General features: G+C 39.0%; 1 protein-coding gene across 2 annotated transcripts in view; it reads right to left on the minus strand.

Moving 5' to 3' along the window:
* ANK3 (ankyrin 3) overlaps positions 1 to 14,012 on the minus strand; it is a 382,076-nt gene that overhangs the window by 322,758 nt on the left and 45,306 nt on the right. Inside the window, exon 2 of one of the 2 annotated variants that reach the window (XM_041127047.1) lies at positions 11,461 to 11,499. The exons of the other annotated variant lie outside the window; for it this stretch is intronic. Coding sequence (XP_040982981.1) covers positions 11,461 to 11,499 — 39 coding nt within the window. The remainder of the gene's footprint in view (positions 1 to 11,460; positions 11,500 to 14,012) is intronic. 2 annotated transcript variants of the gene reach the window in all.

Here is a 14,012-nt window from a genome sequence, read left to right on the forward strand (position 1 = left end):
AAATGTCTTGCAGGAAGGCAACTAAATTCTAGAAATCTACACAATCCTCATTATCTATACAAGTTACACTCACAAAACCACAGTATTTCCCTTTCATCTAACAGATTTTCTCATACTTTGTATTCAAGACCCTGAAATTTGTGAGTAGTTTTATTTTACTGTTATACCAGATTGAAATGAACCTTTCTGGAGGAAGTCTTTTTCTTTCATTCTCACCGTCCAATTGTATTTTAATTGGCAAGAAATTAATTTTCCCCAACTCATGACTGTTTTGCCCATGATGGTCATTTGTAAGTGATCTCCCTGTCTTTATCTTGATCCATAAACTTTTTCATCTTAGGTTCACCCTCTATCCTATTAAGGAAGGGGAGCGAGAGAGTGGCTGGGTGGGCATCTGGCTGCCAGCAAAGTTCAACCCACCACACCAGAGAACACCAGCCTACAACAATCACTGCTGTCTGGAACCACTGCACAGACCTCATGATTAAAAAAAAAAAGTTCTCTAAGCTGCAATATTATGCCCTTTAGAGGTCCACATGAGGAAGAAGGACTGACATCATTTAATCCCTATAAGGAAAATTTCAGATTTTGCAAATTAGGAAATCCTAAGGAAACAAAACAAAACAGACTCTTGGTATTTGGAAGGATCCAAAAATTGAAAGGAATAAAGTCAGTAAAAGATGACTATCACCAAAATGTTCTCTTTATCCCAAGGAATGTTTTCCTATTCCTTTCATCAGCTAGAAGGTGAGTGGGAGAAAGAAGCCACCATTTAAATAGCTAAAATGTAAGATGTACTTTGTCATTATGGCATATAAAGCTTACATATGCAAAGCAATACTTAATGTGCACTTAAGGCCGAGACTTCCACATCTGCAATTTTTACAGCAGTACTGCAGAAATGCTTATCTTAAGTGAACATAAGCAGCAGAAAAGGAAAATAACTTTGTCTTTCTGAAGCCGTGAACGAGGCTGCATAGAACACATCAACTTGTAACAATTCACATCTTGCAAATGTTGCAGCTACAACACAAGTTACACAACTGAAAGGGACACTGAATACGATAGTTCTGCCAAGCTGTGGGAAAGGAGAAGTTTACCTGTGCTGCACTTTTAATGTACAACCCGCCCTCCTCCAGAAATACTCACTTTCAAGTACTCCAATAACTTGCTGAATACAGAGTTGAAGAGCTATTCAGGAATAGAAACCATACAGCATAAGGTTGCAGACAGTGGTCCCTGGGGGGGAAGAGGCGTTCTGCATTAAGTTTCCTCTCACATTATCTACACACAACAAATAACCCATCACTGCTGAACAGCGTTATTGTTTGGGCTACTTTTCATTTCAGATTAATACATAAGGTTACAAACACGAAAAATATAGTAATTCCAATATAGAGGATGAATTAAAAAAAAAAAAGCGGGCACCACAGGATTCCAAGAACCTTGTAAATGATACCAGAGAATTAAAAAAAAAAAAAAAGCATGTTCTCCGAATCAAAAACTCCAGTAGTTATAATTCAGATCTTTCCAGGAGAGTAAGATGAGGAAGATAAAGTTTACTTAAAAAGCACCCTTCATGATACTGTATTATTTAAGTGGCAGTGATCAAAACTGACATTGAGTAATATTGATGCATTACTGGTTTACACATCCAGAAACCTCACTACTGGGACTCCAGACTCTCCACAGACTCTGAAAAGATTCCAGCGCTCCTTTCAGAAAATAGCTGAAAGGGTACAGTACCCTAGCCAAAAGTTAAGGTAGGAAAAGATCATTAGAACCGGTTCTTACAATCCCATTGCCAACTTACTGTCCTATTAAGGGATAATTATCTCCAGTTTCAAAAGCTTTTCAGGGTTAAAGAAAACTTGACTATATCTGCTGCAAATGCCAGGTAACTAGACACTTAATAGATATAGAAAAGCTCACACCCACCAAGGCACAAAGAAATATTAAAGGAAACTCCTTCTGGTCAGGAGTTTCCACTTAAAAGCACTGTTTATTTTCTCAAATATGAACCCACTCTTACAATCTTATTCAACTGAACACATTCTTTTCCCCAGCGCTCTAAACTGTATTTTACTTTACTGCACAAAATGTTTACTCAAAATACTCTTCAGTGCTCACCAGTTATCCAAGGGATATGCACATGAAGCTCTCCTGGGAATTTTCTGCAGTGCCAGTCCCAAATCAAAACAGAAGCACTCTTCCAGTGAGAGCTTTGCTGCATTTCGCAACATTTAGTACATTCTTTTACCCCGTATATTTCTTCATCACACATTTGTTTAATTGCACACCATTTGCAGTGTTATTAGCCGCCTCTGAGGTGGCTTTTGATGCTTATAAGCACTTATCAAGCACAGTTCAGCCCTTTTTTTGTTGCTGTTTTCATTGGGAGTTTTTGTTTGTTTACCCAGATGTCACTCTTGAGCTTGTAGTAACTTCCTCTCTCTTCAGACTCCCATTAGCAGTCCCAACCATTGTACTGGTCTAAGAGTATCTGCTGGAAGAACAGACACTTTTCCAAGATGCAGAAAAAAAGAAGAGTCAACATGAGGACAACATGCATCATTCTAAGCCCTTCAATGTCCCAGTGGAAGTCTGTTAGAGGAGTATATGACAGAAAGACCGCAACAGCCGCTAGCTCCCAGATAACATAAGGAAACTGACTGGAGAGGTAAGTAAGAAGCTGAAAGGCTCTTTCCTTCTCACTGTCTCAGGATCCTCTGCTTCCTCTGTGGGCTTTCTACCATCTTGTTTCTATATGGAGAGCTGCTAACATAAGCATCGTTGCCTATACCTCCTTAATCATGCCAAATGGGATTCAAACATAGAATATTCTGAAAGATCTGCTCCTCTGGCCTCCAAACAGAATTTTTTCATCACTTTTAGTTTCACTTTCCATGGTAGGTAGAAGTCACAAGGGTGTCTAGCACACACGTGAGTATAATTTGCAGCTTTCTAGTCAAAACTGTTAAAAACCTGTAATTCACAGGCGCAAGCGATCCATATGATGGCATAAATAAAAACACTAGCACTAGTTTCAACACCACCAAAGTAGACAGAGTTTGTAAAACCAGAAGAGTTAAACTGTTAACCTTTAGGGCTGCCCAATCCTTCCTTGTTAATTCAAATTGGTGTGCTCACTTTCCACTACTATTATAAATGGCCTCCTTCTCTAAGGATGTTTAGCTTTAAAACACACTTGGTCAATTTTCAGTTTCAGGCATAATTTCCTCACAACAAACACTGCTTTTCTGAAACTTTAAATATGGGAAACTAGCATGAGGTTTTTCAAGCTCAAAATAGGTGAATTATTATATCCATTAAAGCATCTTGGAGAAAAAAAAGCTCTCTTTCCATCCATCAAAACTGGAGCTGCCACAGAGCATTAAAGGAGAATGATAGATATAATTTTTACTATAACAATGATGAACTAAAGTTCTTAAATTTGTTTACCTATTTTTCTCATTTCTGCTCATTTTTTTGAACTGCATTATCATTAATCTGAAAATTCTCAAAAGAAGCAGGCCCTCAATAGTAGCTTTGATCTCACCAAAAAAAGTAGAGGTGTCAAATGAAAATTTCAGTAAAAGGTTTGGTTTAAATATGTGTTCCTATTCTAAGCAGGAGAAACAACAGCAAGAACAGACTGAAAGCTCTAACTTTGACCTTAAGACAAATTGTTTTAGTATTACTTTTCACTTAGCTCAGTAGTTAAGCCCTCATGATAACTCATTACCAGAAAGAAAAATAATCCCACTTTCTTGATATTTTGCTGGGCTGCATGAACTAGCATTCCTGCTAGAATCTTTCCAGCTCAGCAGTCATGCCCTCTGGCTTTTTCTCAGGACAAATCCTTACACATTATCCACACGCCATTTCCACATTATTTATATAGCAACACTTACAGCATCTTCTTGCTGCAAGAAGGACCACAAGAGTCTTCAACAGTAACGGCAATACTTGTTCTGGTAACAGGAGACATTAGCAGGAACAGCTTTCCATATGCTGCATTAATAAGGTTCACATTTCGCTATCTGCATGTGGCCTTGTTCTTCAGAGCAAATTTCACCTTCTATTTATACAATTTTGATAGCCAGAAAAGCAATTTGACTTCATTACCATGACATGTAAGTCCAAATGACCATTAGCTAGAAATGTTATGCTTAAGAAGCCCTTTTTCAAAGTCTCAATGGCTCCCCAAGTGAGCTGATTAACCCCATCTGATCATTAAACTCCAGGGCATATCATAAATGCTTCATGGAGACATCATTATTATTAACGTGTGTTTAGAGAAAAGTAAAAGTCTGAAGTACATGCAGTGTATGTAACATTTTTTAAGCACTGAAATAGCTCCAATTTACATAACAATTCAATTTCAAGCTGAAAGAATTAGCTAGCAAACACTGTTTCAAGTTGTCAATATTTTTCATAACTTAAAAATTAAGGATAGCATTGTTCACTTTCTGTAACAGCTTATCAGCTGATTAATTCCATCAGGCTGAACACAGACAGAGGAATTACTCTGGAAGTACAGTCCCATCTTTCACTTTATTACGCTTACCCAATTACATTATGTGCATAAGAAGTTAGAGTTGGTATCTCATTTTTCTACTGTTGCATAGTGAACATTCTATTCTTCGCAAAAGCAGTTTTAAAGTAACTTTGTTGCTTTTTCCTTTTGCTCTTCCTCCAACTCTCCTTCCCCTTCGTTTTCCCTTTGAGCTAGTGTTATTTGGCACCCTCCCTTCCACCACTTCATCTGCCTCTTCCTGATTTGTGTGTGCAATGTTCCATCTCAGCACAACCACTGAAACCTCATACTGGCCAGTGAATTTTGACAGGAATCCCTCCATTTTCACCTGTCTCTTCCACATGCCTTCTATATACACATCAGCTCCCCCCACTTGCCACCTTGGTCACACATCTGACTTTGCCTTTTGCATGCATACCAGCCTCTGGGATCAGTGCTTATGACAGCTCTGTGGTGTTCATCCATCCTACCATGAAACACTCACGATTTTGTCTTAATTTCTCCACCTATCCACTTTTCAGCTTCTTTCGCCACTCTTCCTTGCAGTTTTGAGAGATCCAAGACTTCCCTTTCAGATCTACTATTTAATTCCTTTCCAGGCACAGGTGAGTACCCGCTCACTTCCAACTTACATTTTTTGTCTCAATCTCATTCTGTGTAACATCACAGCTAATTCATTCTCACACTGCTAGCATCTTTCACCATCTTTTTTTACTTGCTTTTTCACTTTCTAGTCTAGTATTCTCCCTAATTTGTTTCTTCCCATATGTTTTATGCCTCCAAGGTCTTTCTCACCATCCACACTCATTTAACACAACATGGCTGTTCTTTCCAGGTTTAGTTTCCGAAGAGCCTAACCAGTTCCTTTTATACCATACTTTGTATCTTCCAGGTGTTGGGGAATTTTTATGGCACACCTTGAGGTGAGTTAACCACACGTTTGTGCTTAAATATAAAAACACTTGTAATGAACAATGCATTGAACAGTCCTACTGCCATAAGCAGTTCTACAAGGAGTCTGCAAAAATGCATCAGGAGCCGATTCCTTATATACACTTGCACCAGCACCAATCCTGTGAACGTCGGCATGGGACACCTTAGCCCAGTGCTGGGTTCATCCCCCAGCACCAGCTCTGCTGCCCAAACATTGGCATTACACGGTCACTACAAGACAATGCTGTGGCTGTTTCTTCTCTCATCAGCAAAGGAAACTTCACTCCTGTACAGGGAGTAGCTCTGTGTCTGGCATTCCAGCTTCCAGCCAGTTCAAGCCCTTCTGTAGCTGGGCCTTCTTGCCCTCCATGCCAGATCATTCTTTGGTCACAAGTTACCACTGCTGAGTAGTTACAATTTGATTTTCCCATTCACAGGCTCCAAGGCTTTTGGTTCATCCTCTATTAAACCCCTCTGGGCCATGCTCCTTCAGTTGCTCATACTCTTTGGATGACTAGCAATCTTATTCCTCACCTTTATCTCTAGGGATAGTAGGAAGGGATGAAATCCATTCATAATTCTGACCTGACTGAAAAAAATTTCCAATAAGAGTTACACCTCCCATCACAACAGCTTCTTCTCTCTGCTTTGGCAGAAGACTTCCCTGTCTCCTTCTCTGAGGAACTCGGGCAGTTCTGCTATTGGCAGGATGTTAGAAAATAGGGTAGTTTCTATACGCAAGAAGCACAAAGTCATCAGCTTTTCTTAAAGCAGGCTGCTTCAAAGTGACTGGCACCCCTGAAACTTCAGGCATACTTCACTAGTTTTCTTCACTCCATCTTTTAGGTAGTCTCTTGATGTTGCTAAAGACAAGGGTTGCTTGAGTGCAGGAATTTTCCTTGTCCTTAGCTGATTGTTTCTGTGAGCAGCCATTGCTTAAGTGAGGTTTCACTTATTACTCCTCCTCCAACAGGTGCTGTCCAGATATAACAAAGCGATCACGTAATGGAAGTTTGGAGATAAGCCCAGAAGACTTGCTGTCTTCTGCTGAGGCATCCTTTTGGCTTGTTATTTTGGAATCCAGGAAAATATGGTGTTGGAACCTAAACCTCCTTCCCAGCACTTTGCATATAAAATTGCTGCATTAAGAAATAAAAACTTTTCTTGTAATTAGAAGAGAAAACTCAAAATTGTAATCTGTTTGAGAAAAAGGCAGAAAATATTAACAACTAAACCCAAAACTCTGTGTTACTGTTGGTGGTTTTTTGGGTTTTGTCTACTGAGAAAGGAAAAATCTTACACGAATACATAAAGTAACAAACAATAGAAACCAGTTAATTTACAGTTGAATAAGTAAAAAAAACCCAAAACACATAGATCACTGATACTAGGAGAAATTAAATAGGTAGGATTTTACTGATTGCTGCTGCTATTGATAGCCACTGCTGCCATTTCTGTGGTACTTAATTATCAAGGGGCTTTGTAATTTTTGTTTCAATTTACTATTTTGTCTGTTTGCATTGAGTAAGACAAAACAGATCTAACTAAAACTTGAAAGAACAACCTGTCTTGACAAGAACCATTACTGTGATTTATTGTATTTATGAAAATGTTCTAAAAGGAATAGCATACAATAGGTTCTTAGCTAAAGCAATATTCAACTGCCAAAAATAGCTGTACTAGCTGACTGGTTTGTACTCCAGAAGAAGAAAAAAAAAGCTTACTTCCCCACCACAGTTATGAGTTTTCACATTTACACAGCAGACAAAACTTAAACCGGAAATCCCAATTATGATAATGCTTTAAAAAAAGCAGAACATTCTCCTGCTCTACCGCCTAGCACACTGCATCTAAACTAGTTCACCTATCCCAGTTCTCACACATCTGATTTACATACAATTTTGTAAAATGTATATGTAAATTGTCATTTTTACATCAAGTGAGGCTCAGATGTTTAAACCAAAATCCTTAACATTGCCTCTACCTACCAATCAGTACACCTTTGTCTTCTGACTGCAGTGCTCTGCGTAGAACTTTACACTTTATAAAATAAAGGTTTATTTCACAACTGAAAATCTTGGTTGTAGTTTTTAAGCATAGAAACATGTGAACACCCTCCATGTTAAAAATAATCTCCTGGGATTTCTAATACATGTAAGCACAAAAAGGGTAGAAAACAAGACAGAGTTCATTCCACACTCATCCCTTTGCTATGAAGTTACATTCTATTTTTATCTTCATAGAGGAGCTCAGGAGACTCCTGATGCATATCTTGATGCACATCAAGGCTAAGCATGAACACAGCTAAAAAGTCAATATGAAGTGCACAATACTAGAGGCAGTTTTACGTATCAGCTGAAGAACCAAAGCTGACACACTGATTTTTTTCTCCCCCCCCCCCCCCCCCGGTTGACTATAGGAATTAATTCTCATTTGGAAATCAAATTTTGGAGGAGGAACCAACTATTTCCCAGGCACAGATCTTAGCTGTAAGATGCTATATGGAAAAAAATATAAGAGCCAAATACTACATTTTCAAAGTCAACATTTTTTCCTGAAAATTGTGTTGGTTGGGTTGGGTTTTTTTGTGCCACAAATTCCTGCACAGAGAGATCACCAGGATCCTCAATTACTCCAATATCATCTGCTAGGTGCAAGGTTAAAAAAAAAAAAGTTCCACACCTCCCAGATTCCAGGATCTGGCATTGCATATACCTGGATCAGCAAACACTATATAACAGATACAGTTAACAGTGCTTAGTCATTCTACATGACTTCTGTAAGGACCATTTATCCTCCAGCAACTTTGCACCTACCATGTTGGGCATTACTGCCCGAGTATCATGCCATTGTCTTCAACTGAGAGAGTCTCAGCCTCAGAGTTTGGGGCTTTTTCTCCAGTCCTTACTTCTGGCTATTTCTAATACCTCAATTTAAACAAACAGGCCTACAGATGCCAACTCTAATTTCCAAGCCTTTATATCAAAGTCCTGACCAGACAGATAACTGGCACAAAAGACTGAAGTGGTGAACTAGATTTCTAAAATGCTGCCATCTGATTCTCATCCCACACAAATATGTAATTTAAGTAATGAAAAAAGCTTTCGTCTCAAACATCAGCTTGTTCAAAGCTCTTGAAATAAGTAAAATGTTGGAATTTGGATTGAGTCATGACAAGTTAAAGCTATAAGAGTAAGAAATAACCTTCTGACAACAATAAAAAGAACATCCTTAATGTCAAGTAGAAGAGAAAGCAATTACATTTTCAGTCAAGGACTGTCAGTTTAAAAATATACAATGTAAAGAAATAAAGTGGTTTTCGCTCTTTTCATGTTTTCTTGGATTCTTCATGTATTTTTAAGCTTCACCTTATTTATAATGTTTTTGTATTCTGTTTTTCTTTCATCACAAAAACCATTAGTTTGTTAGTGTAAACTATTGTTGGTGAAATTTAAAGGAAAACATATTTGCCTCAGCTATTAAGACATACAATAACTCACACATTGGTGTAATTTCATCTAGGTGCATTCCTTAACTATGCACTACACTTTAAGCCTTTAAGGGAACAAAAATAGGAACCGAGTATTATAACAGAGCTCAGGAGGCACCAAACACACATGCTTCATGCATGATGAGAGAGCACGGGGTACAAGACTTAAAAAGGACAATGGTCATCATTGGTCAGTATAGCTTAGCGATTCCCACTACAAGTAGTTACTAGTCAGTTGTCACGACTGTTCAACACTAAGAGGGGATAAGCAGGAAGGGTAAGAGAACTGCCTATTAAGCAGGAACATTTCCTCCGGTTTCCTGGAAAACACCACTGTTCCTTCCTTTTCCCCCCTCACCATGGGCAACGCAGGGTTCAGTTTCAGGTGGGGTGTGAGCACAACACAACCAGGAAAGAGCAGCACAACTTGAATACATAGCACTTAACAGGTTCAAAGCTAACAGCTAAATTCAGTTTCCTTAATTCAAAAGCTTTGTTCCATAGAATCAAACTAGACAACTGGCCTTGGCAAAGAGAACAAGGTTTCCCTCTTTCTTCCCTCCTTTCTTTTGGGCAATGGATTACCAGAGCACTCAAACGGTCTTCCAGTCCTAAGAAGATTAAAAACAAGAGCCACACTTCTTTCATTAAATGTGTTACGCTCAGCAGAGGGCATCTGAGGTTGTCCCAGTTTGAACATGGAAAAGGGATTAAAGGCAAGTTGTGCCAGCTTCAGCCATTTACTCCCCCACCCTCTTATTCTTCCCCTGTTCGGTGCAAATTTTCTGCCTTATTTAAATTTATTATAATTTTAAAGTTTTAACAGTGTTGCCAAGAGACTTTTGTACCAGTTCATGCCTTCAGTCGCTGGTCACAATGTCAATGTGAGAGCTTAGTTCAGCCACCTGGAAGATCTGGAAGTGAGTATGATCAAAAATGTTTCTTTTCTACCAAGATGATGGCAGTTTCAGGACCAGTCTTTGTCCTTCTCAGCTGAATCACAGTAGCTTTGATGGCAACATACAATACTTGTAACAATAAAATTCAGAGCACTTCTAAACCTTGGTATTTAAAACACAAAACAAAAGCATAGCATGGGAAATTGGGTGACAGACTTGTCCATTGAAACTTTTTGCATTATTAGATACTTTAAACATGTCACGATGTCCAGCAAATCTGAAACTTAAGTGGGAGACTGTTCTGCCAAATGCTTTTATTGGAAAAGAGGAATATATGATAAGTGAACAATAAAAGGCATTTGTTCTATTAAGCAACACGTTGTATGTCCAAGAAGTTTAATTTCCACAGCTTAGGGGAATAAAGACAAAGCTGACGTATGGAGTCAGTGTAACCACCTGATTAGATGATACCACAGGCCTTTAATCATCTGACACCAGTACCCCCAGTGCTCATATTTGCTTCTGTAGATGATAGTAACAACCAGGAGGAACAACTTCTGTCCAGTTGCAGTACAAAACTAGAGAAACTTAACTGGAAGTAAATTATTCTCTGTGCAACATCTTGCCTTGTAATTTGCCAATGACTACAATCCAAGAGAAATGTTACCCAGACAAGAGGAAAAAAAAACATGTGAGGGAAAAGAAAAATGAGAGAAGTAACAAACACATTCCTGTCCAAAACTTCCTAGAATCTGGTGATTTTTTTCACCTTATTCTAATCTGACATAAGAGAAAAAGGTGTACACCAGAGCATTAGTGGACTAAACCCAAGGCAATTAGGAGGAATCTGTACACAGATTTGTAACATTTGAAGACTATAAGTTTCTCGTGCAGGTTTCAGGTGGTATTTTAGAGGGAAAGGGCATAATGATTCATATGCCAGCATTATATACTGCTAATACAAGCATAAGAGCACAGCATAGCTTAATTTCTCATTGAAGTGATTAATAGTTGAACATTCAACTGATAAGGACATAGCTAAACACTAAGGTCTGCATACCTGGTGTTTTTTAACCAAGGACATGGAACGAAATTGTTTTCAACTACAGATAAGCGCAGCTCAAATGACTGACAGAGGATTTTTGTTTGTTAAGAGTAAGCAAATTCTGTAGCAAGTAGTCTTTAGTCAGGAAGTTCTTGTCACATCAAAGATGTGTGTAAACTAGCTATTCTAAATGATAATAGCCTTTCATGTATTTCCACATGAAGAGTTACTGTTTATTTGCTCACATAAACAAAGCAACATCTATGATGTGGAACACTAAAGAAGTACACGACAGCAACACAGATACTTAGAGAAACAGATGAGTTAGAAGAGGCTCAAAAGCAGTGAAGCCAAAAATGCAGGATGGTAGATAAACACATTCTCTCCGAGTGCTCAAAGAGATCACAGAGTCCCAAAGATTTTACAGTATACCATTCTCTGTTTTTTCCAATGGTAAGCTCAGTGTTATAGTGATGCATGGAGGATAAAAACAAAACAAACACTGGCATGTAAAGCCAGGGAATGATCAGAATTGGGATTTTTAAGGTTTTACCTTTCTAGGGCTGCCTGGAGGGTAGAATTTGTAGTATACCTAAAAATAAAAAAATTAAATTGAAAAGAATTAAAACTAGTAGGCAGAATGGTCTCCATAGTAGTACAAAAATAAACATAATGCTTACATGACAAGATAACATTAGTAGGGTCTACTGTGGAGCAATCCAAAGATCATCACTTTGTAGCACAGATCCCAGAAATACACACACTACACCTTACAAAAAATACAATGGGGAGCATCAGCATCAGAAGTATGAAGTCACAATACACATTACAGTTGACTGATGTCACAACATGTGCTTCACATCCCACAATTTACTGATGTCACAATAAGTGTTTCACATCCCATAGAATGATGATGTCTTGCTATCTCATGGGGATATTACACATACCAGTTGTTTTCAACCCAGGGTCCTACGTTAAAAAAAAAAAAGTCTGTGTCCTGAAAATCTGTTCATACTGTTTTTCTAAACAGATCCATGTGTTGTCATGGGGCAAAAGATTAAGGCCCTCAAAAAGGAGAGAAAAAAAAAAAATTAAAGACTATGAAATATCAAGATACTAGGCAGAAGGAAATGGCAAACCAAAAGACTGCAAAGCACCGAAGAGAACATGGTATACCTCCAGTTCTGCCAAAACCTAGAGATAGGCAAAGAAACTGCAAGATGAAACCTGGGGGGGCGGAGGGCAGGGGGGACAGACGGGACCAAACCAAAACCACCCACACAGTAGATATCCTTTTCATCTACTTGGAAAATAACAAGAACAGAGACAGACCAGGTTCTTCAGCATACTTTAGTTTTAAGCATCTTGGTGGCTTTGCATTTGATGTGCCACCCACAGTGCTTGACCAAATGCTTTTCAACAAGTAAAGTAGTCAACGACATGACTACATAAACAATGACTTCTTAGCAGGGGTTGGGAAAGAGGCCAAGCAGATTTCATGCAGATATGACACAAGCCCCCAGAATCTTTCCTGAATCTCTATAGAGTTAGAACTATCCAACTGTTCAGATCTTCAGGTGAAAAAGCAGAAAGTTGAACGTACCAATCCAATGAAACACTAGCTTTTTATGGAAGCCCATCTGTCTCAACTCTCTGGCTCAAAACACAAGAAAATGTAAAGAACTGAAAAAGTAAGAATTAATGCCAACAGGACTCCAATAAAGAACATTAATCTACTACTTGCTCTCTTAAATCCATTTGACATTGTCCTGGTTTCAGTTAGGATAGAGTTAATTTTCTTTCTTGTAGATGGTATAGTGTTATGTTTTGGGTTCAATATGAGAAGAATGTTGATAGCAACAACTGAAAACATCAGTGTGTTAAGTAGTGTTTAGACGAAGTCAAGGATTTTTCAGCTTCTCATGCCCAGACAGCAAGAAGGCTGGAGGGGCACAAGAAGCTGGGAGGGGACACAGCCAGGGCAGCTGACCCAAACTGGCCAAAGGGATATTCCATACTATGTGACATCATGCCCCGTATATAAACTGGGGGCAGTTGGCCTGGGGCAGGGCAGACCACTGCTCAGGAGCTAACTGGGCATCAGTTGGCAACTGGTGAGCAATTGCATTGTGTATCACTTGTTTTGTATATTCCAATTCTTTTATTATTATTATTGTCATTTTATTATTGTTATTACTATCATTAGTTTCTTCCTTTCTGTCCTATTAAACTGTTCTTATGCAACCCACAAGTTTTACTTTTTTCCCCCAATTCTCTCCCCCATCCCACAGGGTGCAGGGGAAGTGAGTGAGCAGCTGTGCAGTGATTAGTTGCCAGCTGGGGTTAAACCACAACAGAAATGTAGAGAGATATATTTGATCAGCCCACCTGTTAACATGAAAAGCAAAGGTTTTTGATTTCAGAACTTGTTTGGGGTTTGAGGTTTTTTTGGTTGGGTGGTTTTTGAGGATTTAGGGGTATTTTTGTTGGTGGGGGTTTTTTGTTGTTTTGTACTGTTTTTTAAGTAGTACTTATGTCTTCCCACAGAAGAGTTGCTCACTCTGAGGTGCTTAATTTCCATAGCCATTACAAAACATTTAGCTAAGCTTTAAATTGCAGCCTGTACTGGTTTTGGCTGGGGTAGAGTTAATTTTCTTCATAGTAGCTAGTATGGGGCTATGTTTTGGATTTGTGCTGAAAACAGTGTTGATAACACAGGGATGTTTTAGTTATCACTGAGCAGTGCTTACACAGAGTCAAGGCCTTTTCCACTTTTCAACCCACCCCACCAGCGAGGAGGCTGGGGGTGCACCAGAAGTTGGGAGAGGACACAGCCGGGACAGCTGACCCCAACTGACCAAAGGGATATTCCAGACCATGACATCATGCTCACCATATAATGCTGGGGGAAGAAGGAAGGAAGGGGGGACATTTGGAATTATGGCGTTTTGTCTTCCCAAGTAACTGTTACACCTGACGGAGCCCTGCTTTCCTGGAGATGGCTGAACACCCGCCTGCCAATGGGAAGCGGTGAATGAATTCCTTGGTTTGCTTTGCTTGCGTGCACGGCTTTTGCTTTACCTATTAAACTGTCTTTATCTCAGC

The sequence above is a fragment of the Aquila chrysaetos genome, chromosome 11 (genome assembly GCF_900496995.4).
Source record: "Aquila chrysaetos chrysaetos chromosome 11, bAquChr1.4, whole genome shotgun sequence".
Lineage (NCBI taxonomy): Eukaryota > Metazoa > Chordata > Aves > Accipitriformes > Accipitridae > Aquila > Aquila chrysaetos.